At 42.0% G+C, this 14,636-nt stretch overlaps 1 protein-coding gene across 4 annotated transcripts in view; it reads left to right on the forward strand.

Moving 5' to 3' along the window:
- The window catches only part of UNKL (unk like zinc finger), a 142,027-nt gene that overhangs the window by 7,111 nt on the left and 120,280 nt on the right, over positions 1 to 14,636 (forward strand). For all 4 annotated transcript variants that reach the window (XM_054041504.1, XM_054041508.1, XM_054041505.1 and 1 more), the window contains one exon: positions 12,517 to 12,693. In XM_054041504.1, the coding sequence (XP_053897479.1) occupies positions 12,517 to 12,693 (177 nt within the window). The remainder of the gene's footprint in view (positions 1 to 12,516; positions 12,694 to 14,636) is intronic.

The following is a 14,636-nucleotide window of genomic DNA, read 5'->3' on the forward strand; positions in this document are numbered from 1 at the left end:
ATATGCCAACATTTTTATGTCTGACTTAGAACAACGCTTCCTTAGCTCTCGTCCCCTAACGCCCCTACTCTACTTGCGCTACATTGATGACATCTTCGTCATCTGGACCCATGGAAAAGAAGCCCTTGAGGAATTTCACCATGATTTCAATAATTTCCATCCCACCATCAACCGCAGCCTAGATCAATCCACACAAGCAGTCCCTTTTTTAAAGAGGGGCACTATGTTAGCCCTTCTCCTGTCTTCCAGGACCTCTCCTGTCATCCATGAGTTAGCAAATATTATTGCTATTGCCAGTGGCACTGAGATTTCTTCAGCTAATTCTTTCAGTACCTTGGGGTGAATAGCATCAGGCCCCACTGATTTGAATTCATTCAAATTAGTCAGAAGATCTCTGACGTGTTCTTTATCCCGATCTTCATCCCTTTCCCTTTATTGTCTGTAGTAACTTGGCTAGTTAGCCGGTCACATGTTGTTTTTTGTGAGAAGACTGAATCAAAGTAGGCATTGAGCAGCTCTGCCTTCCTATCATCTTCCATTACCAGCTCACCTTCTCCATTGAGCAGTGAACCCACACTTGAGCTTTCTTTTTTGTCTGACATATTTGAAGAACCCCTTTTTGTTGTCTCTAACATTCCTTTTTGCTTTGGCTTTCCTGATTTTTGTCCCTAAGTGCTCATGCTATTCCCATATCTTCTTCCTTGGTGACGTTCCCCTCCTATTTCCTGCATGTTTCCCTTTTGGTGTTTAGATAGCTAGCTAAATAGCTCCTTCTGCAGTCACATTGGCCTCCTGTGGCTCTTCTTATCTTCCATCTGCATTGGAATACTTCCATGTTGAGCCTCTAGTATTCCATCTTTTAGGAACTGTCAGCCCCCTTCAACTCCTTTTCTACCTAATTAGTCTTTGCATGGGACCTTGCATACTATTTCTCTGAGTTGGTTGTAATCCGCCTTTCTGAAGTTCATTGTCCTTGTTTTGCTGTTCTCATGTCCTCCTTTTCATAGGATCTTGAATTCGATCAGATCATGATCACTTCCTCCCAAGTTCCTGACCACGTTCACGTTTGCAACTAATTCATCTGTGTTGGTCAAAACTAGATTCAAAATGGATGACTCCTACTTGTTTCCTCAGTCCCCTACATATGCTAAGAATTTGCAGGACATATTATGTTTTCCTGTAATAGTCTTCCAACAGATATCAGGGAAGTTAAAATCCCCCATTAATAGTAGCTCATCTGTGTTAGCTAATCTTGTTACCTGCTTGTAGAATGACTCACCCACTTCCTCTTCCTCATTTGGTGGTCTATAATAGACCCCCCCCATCATAACATTGCTACTGTTCTTTTATAAATATGTACTGTTTAGGGCCACCTAGTGCAGACTTCTGCAGTTGTGCAGTGTACCTCCTTGGGGTATAGGAATCAGTGCTAGCAAATCCTAATGAAGGATTAGGACCTAAAGACTGTATTTGTGTAATTATTATTTTAAAGCACATCTGATATGTAAGAAGTTGCTTTTCTGTTAACGTTTAGTTCAATTACTTTTCTGGCTGTAGTTAGCCATAAAATTTATCTACTGTAATATTATAGGTGTGTTTTCAATGCAGCAGGTAATATCTTTCCCTCCTGTGTTGCAAAGTTTAGGAATATGAATTGGTTTTGAGATGTAAAATGTATAAGGAACATGTTTATAATTATTAAACTTTCTGATAGAAATAACAGGAATATTAGTTCTGAATGGTGATGGCTTTTTTTCTGGGATCTAATTCTTGGTAAAATCATGTCTGTGGAGATTTGTGTATCGAAGTTTCTAAATTATATATACATTCATTAATAAGTTTTAATTTTGTAAAGTTTGGTTGTCTGTTTACAATGTTTGGTGTGATGATTTCTGCCAATAATATGTTCACACTATTTTAGATTTTTAACTATTTGGTCATTTCAGTGTGTGCTTTTTCTCCTTTTTAACTGGTTCTTGATTTTCCTTTGCCTAAAAGTAAGTTTTATATTCTGTTGAAGGGATGTATTAATCAGTCCATAATAAAAACTTCATTACTTATCTAATGAATTGTTAGTCGTCACTTATATCTATTAAAATGTACTATTACATGCATTACACTACTGCCAAGAGGTTCCAATCCAGATTATGGCCCCATCGTGCTTGGTGCTATACAGACCCATATTGCAGTCTAAGTGGCTGATCCTGCAAATTAATGTGCATTTAAGTTACTCACATACTTGTGTTTTCGGGATTAGCTCTATATTAAGGCAAGATGTAATAGATGAATGCAGAGGATGGGCAAAGGAGAACAAGAGTAATAATGACTGGAACATGTAGTTATATATACCACATATGCAACAATTAGCAGGTCTCGAATCAAAATAAACTAAAAAAATAAACTGGAAATGGCAGTTGACTTTCAGTGGGATTTGTGTGCCTAACTTCAATGGCCTCTTCAGAAGATCCCAGCCAATATCAGTAACTCCTGCTGTCTGTCCACCTGCCAAGATATTATCACCGAGTGGTTTACTGTAAGTGTCATGGTAGAAATGGATCTTGAGGAGGGTTTTGAAGGACTGTATAGAGGCTTTTTTGATCTGTTTAGGGAGAATGTTTCATGTGTGAAGGACAGTATAAAAAATATGAAGGTTTTTGGGAGAAATGGACAACTAGTGTATATTGAAAATAAGGTCAAAATATCCGCTGTCATTGATGTAATTTGTAAGATCCTACATGGTTTGTGTTTCATTTTATATTATATTTATGAAAATATACTACTCACTTAAAAAATAGCCATTAAAAAAAGTTTTGATTTAATGGCTATTTTTTGTGTAGAGCACAATCTCTGACTTGATTTAAAAAAAAAACAGCTTTTGATATTGGTTAGCTGCTGTGTCCCTTTTTGATATGCAGTGATCTAATTTAATGATATATGAAGTAGTCTAAGTAGTTCTTGTGTTTGGATAGTTTCAGTAAACATAGAAAAAGTTTTCTCACAGTTTAAAAAAAAATTGAACAATCAGGATGTAACGTTGCTTAGCTTAAGCAAACCTTATAATTGTGTATCTTTTAATCCATGTCCTTCACTTCCTGGTGACAGTTTTATTTTCACTGATCAGGTTCATCAGATCAGATCCTGTTGTGTGTGAGTAGTCTGATCCTGTGTGTGTATGAGTAGTCTTAAAATTAGGTGCATGTTTACAATCAGATTTAAGTGTTTAAAGATTTAAGAGCATCATTGACTTTACTGGGGCTCCACAAGAGTCCATCTGCTATATCTGATTACAGGACTGCGTCCTAGGGGCATTTAAAATTGTAGGATGAGCACTTTAATTGTCAGCTCTTTGGGCCAGGGTCACAAATCCTATATATAGGCTCTGCATGTTGGATTGTAAACAATTTGGGGCATGGTCATATGTTCGGTGTGTTTCCTGTGAAATACCTACATCATTTATAAAAAGAACAGGAGTACTTGTGGCACCTTAGAGACTAACAAATTTATTAGAGCATAAGCTTTTGTGGACTACAGCCCACTTCTTCGGATGCATCCGAAGAAGTGGGCTGTAGTCCACAAAAGCTTATGCTCTAATAAATTTGTTAGTCTCTAAGGTGCCACAAGTACTCCTGTTCTTTTTGCGGATACAGACTAACACGGCTGCTACTCTGAAACCTACATCATTTATGATGTTATTAAATACAAAGTTAGGTAATTACTGCAAGAGATTTTGAATAACTTCTTTAATAATAGCAGCTTAGAGTAGAAGTTGTTAATTGGGGCTATTGGAAGATCCATGAGAAGCAAAATAACTTTTGCATATCTAAATGATTAATGATTATACGCAATATAAATTGTGATATAATAGGTGGCATAAAATTTTTACCTATTTATATGTGTTCTAATCATGTTGTGATTGCTGTCACAGCTGTAATTGCCATGGGATCTGGAGAAGCCAAAAAGTATATCTGGCTTCAAAAAAGATTTTTATAAGTTCTTGTAGGATAGGTCCATCAATGGCTATTAGCCCAGATGGCCAGGGATGCAACCCCATGTTCTGGGTTTCCCTAAACTTCCAACTGCCATAGGATGGGACTGGATGACAGAGGCTGGATCACTCAAAATTGCCCTGTTCTACTCATTCCCTCTGAAGCATCTGGCGCTGGCTACTGTGAGAGACAGGATATTGGGCTAGTTGGACCATTGAAATGGTATGGCCGTTTGTCTTAGGTTTCAACCCCATTCTGAACTTTAGGGTACAGATGTGGGGACCTGCATGAGAACCCCTAAGCTTAATTACCAGCTTAGATTAGTATGCTGCCACCACCAAAGCATTTGTGAGTCATTTGGAAACTCTGTCTTTCCCCCAGAATATCTCCCTCCCAAGTACTATAACCCTTCCCTGGGTAGCCTTGAGAGACTTCTTCACCAATTTCCTGGTGAACACCGATCCAACCCCCTTGGATCTTAAAACAAGGAGAAATTAATCATCCCCCCCCTTTCCTGGCAGGATTTGAGTTTAATTTCCCTTTCCCCCACCAATTCCTGGTGAGTCCAGATCCAACCCCCTTGGATCTTAAAACAAGGAGAAATTAATCACCCCCCCCCCCTTTCCTGGCAGGATTTGAGTTTAATTTCCCTTTCCCCCACTAATTCCTGGTGAGTCCAGATCCAACCCCCTTGGATCTTAAAACAAGGAAAAATCAATCAGGTTCTTAAAAGAAGACTTTTAATTAAAGAAAGGTGAAAGGAAAACCTCTGGGAGATTAGCATGCAAGCTGTTCTCACAGACAACAGATTCAAAACACAGAGGAGACCCCCTGGGCAAAACCTTAAAGTTACACAAAAGAAAAACCCAATTTAAATCTCCCTCTTATGCAAAAAGGCAAGTCACAAAAGAAAATAAACAAGCTAATTTATTCCTTCTCTAATATTCACTACCCTGATAGGAGGCTGATTCCTGGATTTTTTTCTCTCTGGCACAAAACTTAATGAACTGACTGAACAAAGGATCTTCCCTCCTTCCTCTTGAAAAATCTTGTCCCCCACTGGTTCCTCTGGTCAGGTGTCAGCTAGGCTAGGTGAACTTCTTAACCCTTTACTTGTAAAAGAGGCATTAACCCTTAACTGTCTGTTTATGACACCATTCTTATGTTATAAGGTTGAATTTTCTGGGTTTTTTTTAAGTTTAATATTTCAACAGTGTCTAATGTAAAATTTTGCATTTAATTTTCTCCTTTTTTAAAATAGAGAAACCAAGTTGATTGTACATCAAAATGAATGTAATAAGGACCTCAGTATTTCAATGCAATATTGAAATGTGCATGTATTTGTAACTTACACAGTTAAGTCAACGCTTACCTAAAATCTATATTTAGGCATGGTATGAATTTAGGTGCCTAGTTTTCGGCATCGTCTGTGGAAAATACTTTTTAATAAAATACTTCTGTTCTTTCAATGACCACTAGAAGATTTAAAGAGGTTTTTTATATCTGTATTGTATGTAATGAAGCAAACACACATTTAAGTGTCGAATACAATAACTGACAGATTTTTTTATGTAGAGCTGCAGCTGTATCCATATTTATATCAGAAACTTTTCACTTTTTAATAGACTTAGAGGAAAGGCAGATGATAGTTCACATGACACTCACTAGGTGCCTACTGTTCTTTCTAAATCTGATTTCTTAAGACATATTAAAGTTGCAGCCTGATCAAAGTCTAACATGTTTTGAGTTATCAGAGTGCAAAAATAAGCAGTAGAACAATTTAAGCATACACAAATGCATTTTAATTTGCAACGAACTGCCACGTTATTGACTGCTTGAGAAATTATGTGGAAATATTTAAGAATAGTCGTGCACGTGAAATGGGCAATTTTGAATCTTCCCATTTAGTACAGCATTAACATCTCTGTGAATATGTATATAGAACAATAGTATTCTTGACTGCAGAGCTCAACTGAAGCACCATCTCATTGCTTTAGACTTCTTCCTAAAATATGAACTGTTTTGTAACATGTTTAAATTGATATTTGCTTTGAGCAGTTGTAAAGTCTTCTTGAAGCAGAAGGCTAGTAATGCTGTAATTATAGTTGAAGATGAAAACTTTATAAGCGGTTGTCTTAAACACTTTTTTTTTTTTAAGTTTAAATTGCTGTTTAAACTGGAATTTCTTTTACTTACTTTCAGCTCAGAGGAAAAATTCTTTTTGAAATGTTTATGATATTGTGTGAGTTATTACAATATGAAAACTTAGAGGTGACACATTACTTTCTGTAGCAGTTAGTGTGCTAAGCGTTAGTGGTCATGTCTGTGTTTCACAGTATGTGTACTAAACTGTATGAAAAGTGTGATGTCTAAATTGCCTTGTGTATGATCAGAATGCTAAAAACAATTGCTTTTAAGTTTAAAAAAATCACCTGTCAACTCCAGTAAAACTTATGATACAGAGTACAGTGCTTTCATTACTTCATTATTATTAAAAGTTAACATTTAGTATAACTTCATATTTTTTCAGCTTGGTTCATAATGTAGAAATGTTGTATATAAAGCAGCTTTGATTAACAAACACACTTTTTTATCAGCTTGTTTTTTCTGAGGAGCATTCACCCTGAACAGTCTCATAATAACTGTTGTCATTGCAATGTAAGCAGGCAAACATTTTTATTAGTGTTGTCTAACACTAATTCTTACCTGCTATATTTATCAGATTGCAACCTTATAGTTAGGTGATGGTTTAATATCTGCCATATAAAATAAAATACAGGTCTTGTTTAAAGCTGTGTCATATCGGCTTATGTTTAAGCAAAACGTTACACTTTTCTAATGAAGTAGAGATTTTTGTACATAGTTCAAGAAACTTGGAATGGAAGATAGCAGCAATTGTAGCTCCTTCTTTGTTTGTGTAATTTGTTTTTAATGCTCTTGCTTAGCATATGTAATATTAAGTGAGGATAAGAGCCTACTTCTTACTGACAGCTGTGAACCTGCTCCTTTTATCTCAAGTGGTAGAGGCATTTGCCTTCGGTGCTGGGTGCCTTGGGTTTGACCCCTGCTGGTGACTGTCCGTGGTATCGGTCCATGGTCATTGCATACATATTACCATAGTGTTGCTTATTTATACAACATTGTCATGAGCTGGATGAAACCTGGTTATGGATTGACTTAAAATCCCATTCAGATTGATAGGTGTGAACTCACCCTTCGATTAACATAACTGTAAGCTGCCTGTGTATGTGTGTTTGAGAGGAGAGATCACACGGAAACTTAGAGCAGAGAGAGAGACAGAGACAAAAAAGCCAAGCTGGAGACTAGCACAGTGTGACTCTGGAAAAAGCTAGAGAGAGAGCTTTTGGGTTTGGTGTGGGCAAAAGAGGCTCTGAGGCTGTAAACTAAGAAACTGCTCCTTTTGTTTTTGGTTCCTTCTGCATTCAGAGACCCAGGATTTCATACATTCCATGTTAAATAAACAAGATTGCTTCAGAGAAAATACCAGACTCCATCAATTTCTGCTTCCAGCTGGAATTTTGACTAGCTGCTTGGGTTAAAAAGGGGGAACAGTATATGCATGGGTTTATGTTTGCAAGGGATAGTCTGTGTGTTTTTTTTTTTTTTTTTTTTTACTGACACTCTGCTGGAATTGTGCCTATGATGCCAGCAACAGGAAGCAAGGAAAATTTATGCAGTTTGGCTAGCTTCAGGCTCTTGCTTCTGTTAGGCTGTGTGAGAAGAGCCCTCAGTGGGACCAGCCCAGGGAAAAATCTCTTTTGATGGGGGCAGTGGTGTTCTCTGTCTTCCCTATGTACTGCAACTCCCACAAAAGTGGAGCACTGTACCTGTGCTACTCATATGCAGAACATTTCCCACAAAGCCCAGCAGGATCATTAAAGTGAATCTAAGAAGGATTGCATCCTTTTGCATCGTTTGCTTTTCATGGCTGATCCTGGATTTGGGGGCCTGCAGGAGTGCCAGAACTTGTATAGAAGTATGGGGGGGCACTTGTGCAGGAATTGTAGCTCTGCCCCCCTGCTCCTCCTCTTCCCCCTGAGGTTCTGCCCCCTATATAGGCTGGAAACCGGATCTGGGCCGTTAGAGTGACCATATTCCCTCTTTCCCTCCCACCTGGAGCTGGCCTGAGCCGCCCTCCCCCTTCTCCCTCCTCCCCCCCCCCCCCGCACCAGGTACAGAGCTGACCCGAGCTGCTTCCCCTCCCACCATGGAGCTGACCTGACCCCCCCCTCCAACCTTCCACAGAGTGGGCCTGAGCTGTCCCCCCCTCCTCGCGGGGCTGGCCCGAGCCCCATCACTCACCCCCCTGAACTCAGTTTTGGCAAAATTGGGCAAGTGTCCCCAACCCCCAGGTGTGCTGTCCAGGACAGGTGGAGGGTCCAGTGCTCCCCACAGCAGCCCGGGCTCCCTGGGCAGTTCTTGCAGCCCAGCTCCGGCTTTCGGCCTGGCCAGTGGGTGGGATCTTGGGGAGGAGCAGGGGACGGGATCCTGTGATGAGGGCGGTGTATGGGGGTGGGGGGGCAAACGTTCTTTGTGTCCAGGGCCCCAATAAATCTTAATCCGCCTCTGAGCTACAGCAGTATTATGATTGGCATTTAAACATATGTAAAATCAACATCCACTGTCCTTTATTTTCTTATCGCACGCACAAGCTTAAGATAGCTTGTGCCATCCCATGATACTCAGTTAAACTGTTAAGGCAACTATTTTTAATATGCAAAACCACACAGAATTCCAAAAGATGTGCTCATTTCCATGCTCTTAAATTCAGTGAGAGTGAGTTTTGACCCTTGAGGACAAAAAGTAAAACAAAGAGCTGAGTGAAGTTGGAAGATTTGTCCCTTTCACCAGCAGAAGTTGGTCCAATAAAAGATATTACCTCACCTCCCTTGTCTCTCTTTTATCACTGATTGACTGATATAATAATTAAACTTTCTTTTCTTTTCTAGTAAAATTGTCCTAGTTTTCCTCTGAGATGGTTCAAAGCTTTCAGTGCCTAGAAAGTGCAGGCAGCATTAGAGAAACTTAATGTTGCTTTTAAGTACGCCTTGATTTTAAGAATAATTTTGTTCCTTGTTTACGTATGAACCATAATGAAGTAAAATAGTTTTATACACATTTAAAAGTGGATTTGATTTGAGCTTGGATTATTATGGCAGATGATACTAGTTGGGGTCCAGTCAGTGGTGATTACTGAGAATAGTACTGATTTAATTTGATTGATGGTGTCTTTGCAGGGGAGATAGCATGTTGTGGGTGTCTGAACCTCAAATGATAAGTAATTGAATCAACTGATTTATAACACCATAATGTTGTATACAAAGTATATCAAGTAGGGTTCCCAACTTTCTAATTGCACAAAACCGAACACCCCTGTCCTGCCCCTTCCCCAAGGTCCCGCCTCCGCTCACTCCATCCCCCCTCCCTCTGTCGCTGGCTCTCCCCCACCCTCACTCACTTGCTCATTTTCACCAGGCTGGGGCAGGGGGTTCTGGGGTGGGAGGGGGTGTCGGCTCCAGGGTGGGGCCAGAAATGAGAGGTTCAGGGTGTGTGTGGGGGCTCCAGGCTGGGACAGAGGGTTTGGGGTGCAGGAGGGGGCTCCAGGCTGGGGGGTGGATCTGAGGGGTTCAGAGTGTGGGAGGGGTCTCCGGGCTGAGGAAGGGGGTTGGGGTGCAAGGGTGTTTATGGGATGTGGGCTCCAGAAAGGGGTCTGGGTACAGGAGGGGGCTCAGGGCAGGGGTTCGGGAGGGGGTGCGGGCTCTGGGGTGGGACCAGGGATAAGGGGTTTGGGATTTAGGAGAGGGCTCGGGCAGGGGGTTGGGGTACGGGGTGTGGGAGAGGGATCAGGGCTGGGGCAGGAGTGCGAGAGGAGGTGATGGCTCTGGCTGTAGGTGCAGGCTCTGGAGTTGGACCGGGGGTGAGGGGTTTGGGGTGCAAGAGGGGGCTCGGGCCTGGGGCAGGGGGTTGGAGTGTGGGAGGAGGTGCGGGCTCCGGGCGGCGCTTACCTCGGGAGGCTCCCTGAAAGTGGCGACATGTCCCTCCGACTCCTAGGCAGAGGTGCGGCCAGGTGGCTCTGCGGGGTACATGCTCACTGCCTCCGCCATGGCCAATGGGAGCTGTGGAACCAGCACTTGGGATGGGGCAGCAAGCGGAGCCCCCCTGGCTTTCCCTCTGCCTAGGAGCTGAGGAACATGTCGCAGCTTCCGGGGACCCATGCAGAGCCAGGTAGGGAGCCTGCCAGCCCTGCCAACCGGACTTTTAATGGCCCAGTCAGTGGTGCTGACCGGAGCCACCAGGGTCCCCTTTCGGCTGGGCGTTCCAGTTGAAAACTGGACACCCGACAACCCTAATATCAAGTTAGGTCTTTCCTGAAAGCTAATGACATGCTGGTGGTTGATTATCATTGTGAAATGTATATATTAACGCTATATGAGGAAATATGGATACTTAATGATATTGTGCTTAAAAGTATGTGACCAAAGACAGAAACAGGTTTTCTCCCAGAAAGGAGGGAAGGCAGTTATGAAAACTAAGCAAGGTCAGACCAAAAACAATGGAAGCCACATTTACATATGAATCAGCAAGAGGTATGGGAAGTTCACAGGAAAGGAAGAACAGCGCGAGGTCATCCTGAATCTGGAGACAAAGTGAGTTTGGGAAGATATAAGGAGAGAGAAGAAACCATATTGCCATCTATCACTGGACAGACACAAGGGGACAGAGCTCTTGCAAACTGAGACAGATGGTCCTTCAAGCAAGAGACTGAAGTCTTTGGGAACTGAATATAAGTCAGAAACCTGCTTAGGCAAAGATCTTTCATCTAGGACAGTGGTTTTCAAACTTCATTGCACCACAACCCCCTTCTGACAACAAAAATTACTGCATGACTCTGGGCAGGGTGGGCCGGAGCCCTGCCGCACCGGGTTGGCGGAAGGAGAGCAGAGCCTGAGCCCCGCTGCCCTGGGCTGAAGCCCTTGGGCTTCAGCCTCAGCCCCAGGCAGTGGGGGCTTGTACTTGAGCCCAGGCCCCAGCAAGTCTAACACCAGTCCTAGGATCCCATTAAAATGTGGTCCTGACCCACTTTGGGGTCCCGACCCACAGTTTGAGAACTGCTGATCTAGGAAGACAAGGGAAACCAGCACCTTGAACTTCTGTGGAAGGTCCTCACTGACAGAAAGTCAGCCATGGCTGGAAAGAAAATGATTGCTGAGAAAACTACCTTGAGCAAAATCTGTAGCCTGTTAGGTTAAGTCTTAGCTATTAGAAAGCATATTTTAATTTTTGTTTATTTGTAACCCATTCTACCTTCAATTTCTTCTATTTGGTATCACTTAACCTATGTTCTTTTGTTAATAAACTTGTTTTACTTTTGATCTAAACCAGGGTTTCTCAACCTGGAGGTCGTGACCCCCGGGGGGGGGTGTCGCAGGATGGGCTGGGGGAGGGGGTGGGCAAATGCAGGACCGGCATTAGGTGGTGGCAAGCAGGGCAGTTGCCTGGGACCCCGCAAAACTAAGTTGCATGCTTCAGCCATGGCGGCGGGTCTGAAGTGTGTAACTTAGCCCAGGTCTACACTGGGGTGGTCGACCTAAGATGCGCAACTTCGCGTAGCTGAAGTCGGCCTATCTTAGATCGATTTATCTGGCCGTGAGGACAGCGGCGAGTTGACTGCTGCCGCTCCCGTCGACTCCGCTTCCGCCTCTCGCCAGCTGGATTTCCAGAGTCAACGGGGAGTGTGTTTGGGGATTGATTTATCCCCATCTAGACGAGACACGATAAATCGATCCCCGATAGATCGATCACTACCCGCCAATCCGGCGGGTAGTGAAGACCTGCCCTTAGCTTGTGGAGCCCTGGGCAGTTGCCCTGTTTGGCACCCCCTAATGCCTGCCCTTTTAGTAGGTGGGCCACAATTTTTAAGTCCAAAAGGAGTTGCCAGCACAAAAAAGTTGAGAAACATTGATCTAAACCAACTTGGTGCTGTATTTGAATTGAAGTAATTAACTCTAATTAAAGTAATAAGCTGTATTTTTGTCTCTTTAAGGGAGTAACAAAACTTCTTATTTCTCTGAGTGTTCCAGGAAAAGGATGGACACTTCAGAGCAGAAGGTTTTGGGGAAGTTCAGGACTGAGTGTTTGTTGGATGTCACTCTGCAAGTAGTAACTAAGGCTGGTGGAGACCAGTGTGGAGCTGTTCCATTGTAGGCACGCTGCTGGGGTCGGAGCACTGACCCAGGACTGCACAGCGTGCACATGCTCAGGGAACTACATGCTTGTCTACTGGCTGCTAGTGTCTGGGCTGTGAACCATTGCAGCAGAGCATTTAAGGCACCCAGAGTTACAGGGCAAGGGGTGAGACAAATTCTCTCTGGTCTGAATTGCATTCCCAAAATGTTACAAGTAAGTTATAAGAAGGAAAGGGACAGCAAAATGTTCGGTTAGGAGTTTAAACACAATCCTCTAAGCACTGCGCAGTGGTGCTCCATAATTGTTTCCTTCTATTATTTAGTTGTCCTTATCTGCATCGAACAACAGGGGATACAGAAAGAAAATATCATCTCAGATATTACAAGACTGGAACATGTATTCATGAAACAGATGCTCGGGGCCACTGTGTGAAGAATGGACTCCACTGTGCCTTTGCTCACGGGCCTCATGACCTTAGACCACCAGTATATGATATAAGGTATCCTTTTATTTTTAACTTTTAGTCCTCATTATCAGGAGACCATTGTCCTATAACATTCCAGTTTGTAGACATTAAACTTTTCTGTCTCCAAATACAATTAACTTTGCAATCAAATGTATAATTAACTTTCTGACATTATTACTGTAAATGTAAAAACTTATATTAATGCAATGTTAAAATTGCAAATGTAAAAACAATGAGAAATTAAAATATTAAAATTTTTAGAGCAACAGTAACGTATCCACGTATGAAGGACTCTGCATGTAATGCACTTAAGTGTGCACAAGGCTGAATATTTTACCTTTTTGCCATGATGCTGTGTAGATTTGCTTGTGCTGCTTAAATTCACAAAAATGGTCATTTTGATGCTATCTTTCAGCTCCTCATCTTGTGTTTGTGATATTTTTGCCTCCTTTGTACATGGTTTATTTGCGATTTTTGATTTTTGTTGTTGTCCCTTTTCCCCTCCCCCAATAAGTGAGATGTCAGTGGTCTCTGTTGCTGCCTTTTAAAGGTGAGATTAGGTGGCAGCCAAAGGGTGATGCTTTGTGATTCAGGATAATAAGGAGGATGAACATTATTTGTGACTGTGAACCAGCTTTTGAAATACTAGGGGATGAGAGGAAGGGGATGATGCACTGGCTTGGGATAAACAGTGGGATTCTTATAGGAAGTGATGATTGCCAGCCAAGCCTTCTGAGCTCTGTAGGGATGGAGCTCTGCTCCTGCAGGATTTAAGAGCCTTTAATGGCAACCACTACCTTCTGCAATCCATTCCTTGTGTTATTCCTTGTTTCCTGCCTACAGCTTCAGGCTCATTGCTCTGCTGCTGAATTGTTCCCAGAATTATTTCTGTAACATTAAAGCTTATTGAATAATTTCATAGTCATTTAACATGACCTTTAATTCCCACCTTACCAAAGAATTCCTTGCATCTCTGCATGATCACCTACTGTTTCAATTATCTATCACATACTATTTTTTCCATAGGATTCCTGCCTCGTTCAGTGTGCAGGATAGATGGCGCTCCATGAGTGAGACAGCAATTCAGTATTTTTTTTACCCTCGTTATTCACCATGTGGTGCTATGCCTTATTTTCTGCATATCAAACCTAATAATGAGTACAGTATATTCCATTTCCTTGTGATGTTTTATATTGTGATCATCCCTGTGGTACCTGAGTGTCTCACAGACATTAAAGAATTTACTTAACAAAACCTCTCTAGTGTGTGTAGAGAAGCATTATTATTCTAGTTTTGTGGATGGAGAACTGAAGCACAGTGATATTTAAGCCAAAATTCACAAAAGTGACTGCTAAATGCTTCATTAATTGGATTTCCAACTTGAGATGGATACGGTTTGATACTGAGCACCTGCATCTTCCCCCAGCTTCAGCTGGAGTTACGAATGCTCAGCACTTCTGAAACTCAGGCCTTAGGTGTCTCAAATTATGCACCTAGAAAATGGAGAACATACAACTAGTTGTCCACTTTTTGGTTTAAGTGACTCCTAACATCATATAGTAAATCTGTGGCTAAATTGATTCACTGTATTAACTACAAGAGCCTCCTTTGTTTTCCTGTAGGCCCCTGCTTTGTTCCTGTCACACCTTCTCTTGTCTTCTTCCGATGAAGTAGAGTTCCTATAGACAATAGTCTCATTAACCACAGTGCTGTCTCATTCATAATTTATCCTGTGCGCTGAATGAGGCAGGAGTCCTGTTGAAAACATACTGTGTGATATGTAATTAAATAAAGATGGTCACAATTCATTTGCACAAAGAGGCCAAATAATGCAACCTACCCTGCAAAGAACATAACCTAATATATGCTTGTATTGTGGAGGAGATGAGTGATGGCAGGGGTGAGTTGTGGAGGTCAAGAAATGGGAGGAGATAGGATTACTAGGTTGAATGGAAGGTGTAGAGGATGAAAGCAAG

Source organism: Malaclemys terrapin, chromosome 10 (assembly GCF_027887155.1).
Source record: "Malaclemys terrapin pileata isolate rMalTer1 chromosome 10, rMalTer1.hap1, whole genome shotgun sequence".
Lineage (NCBI taxonomy): Eukaryota > Metazoa > Chordata > Testudines > Emydidae > Malaclemys > Malaclemys terrapin.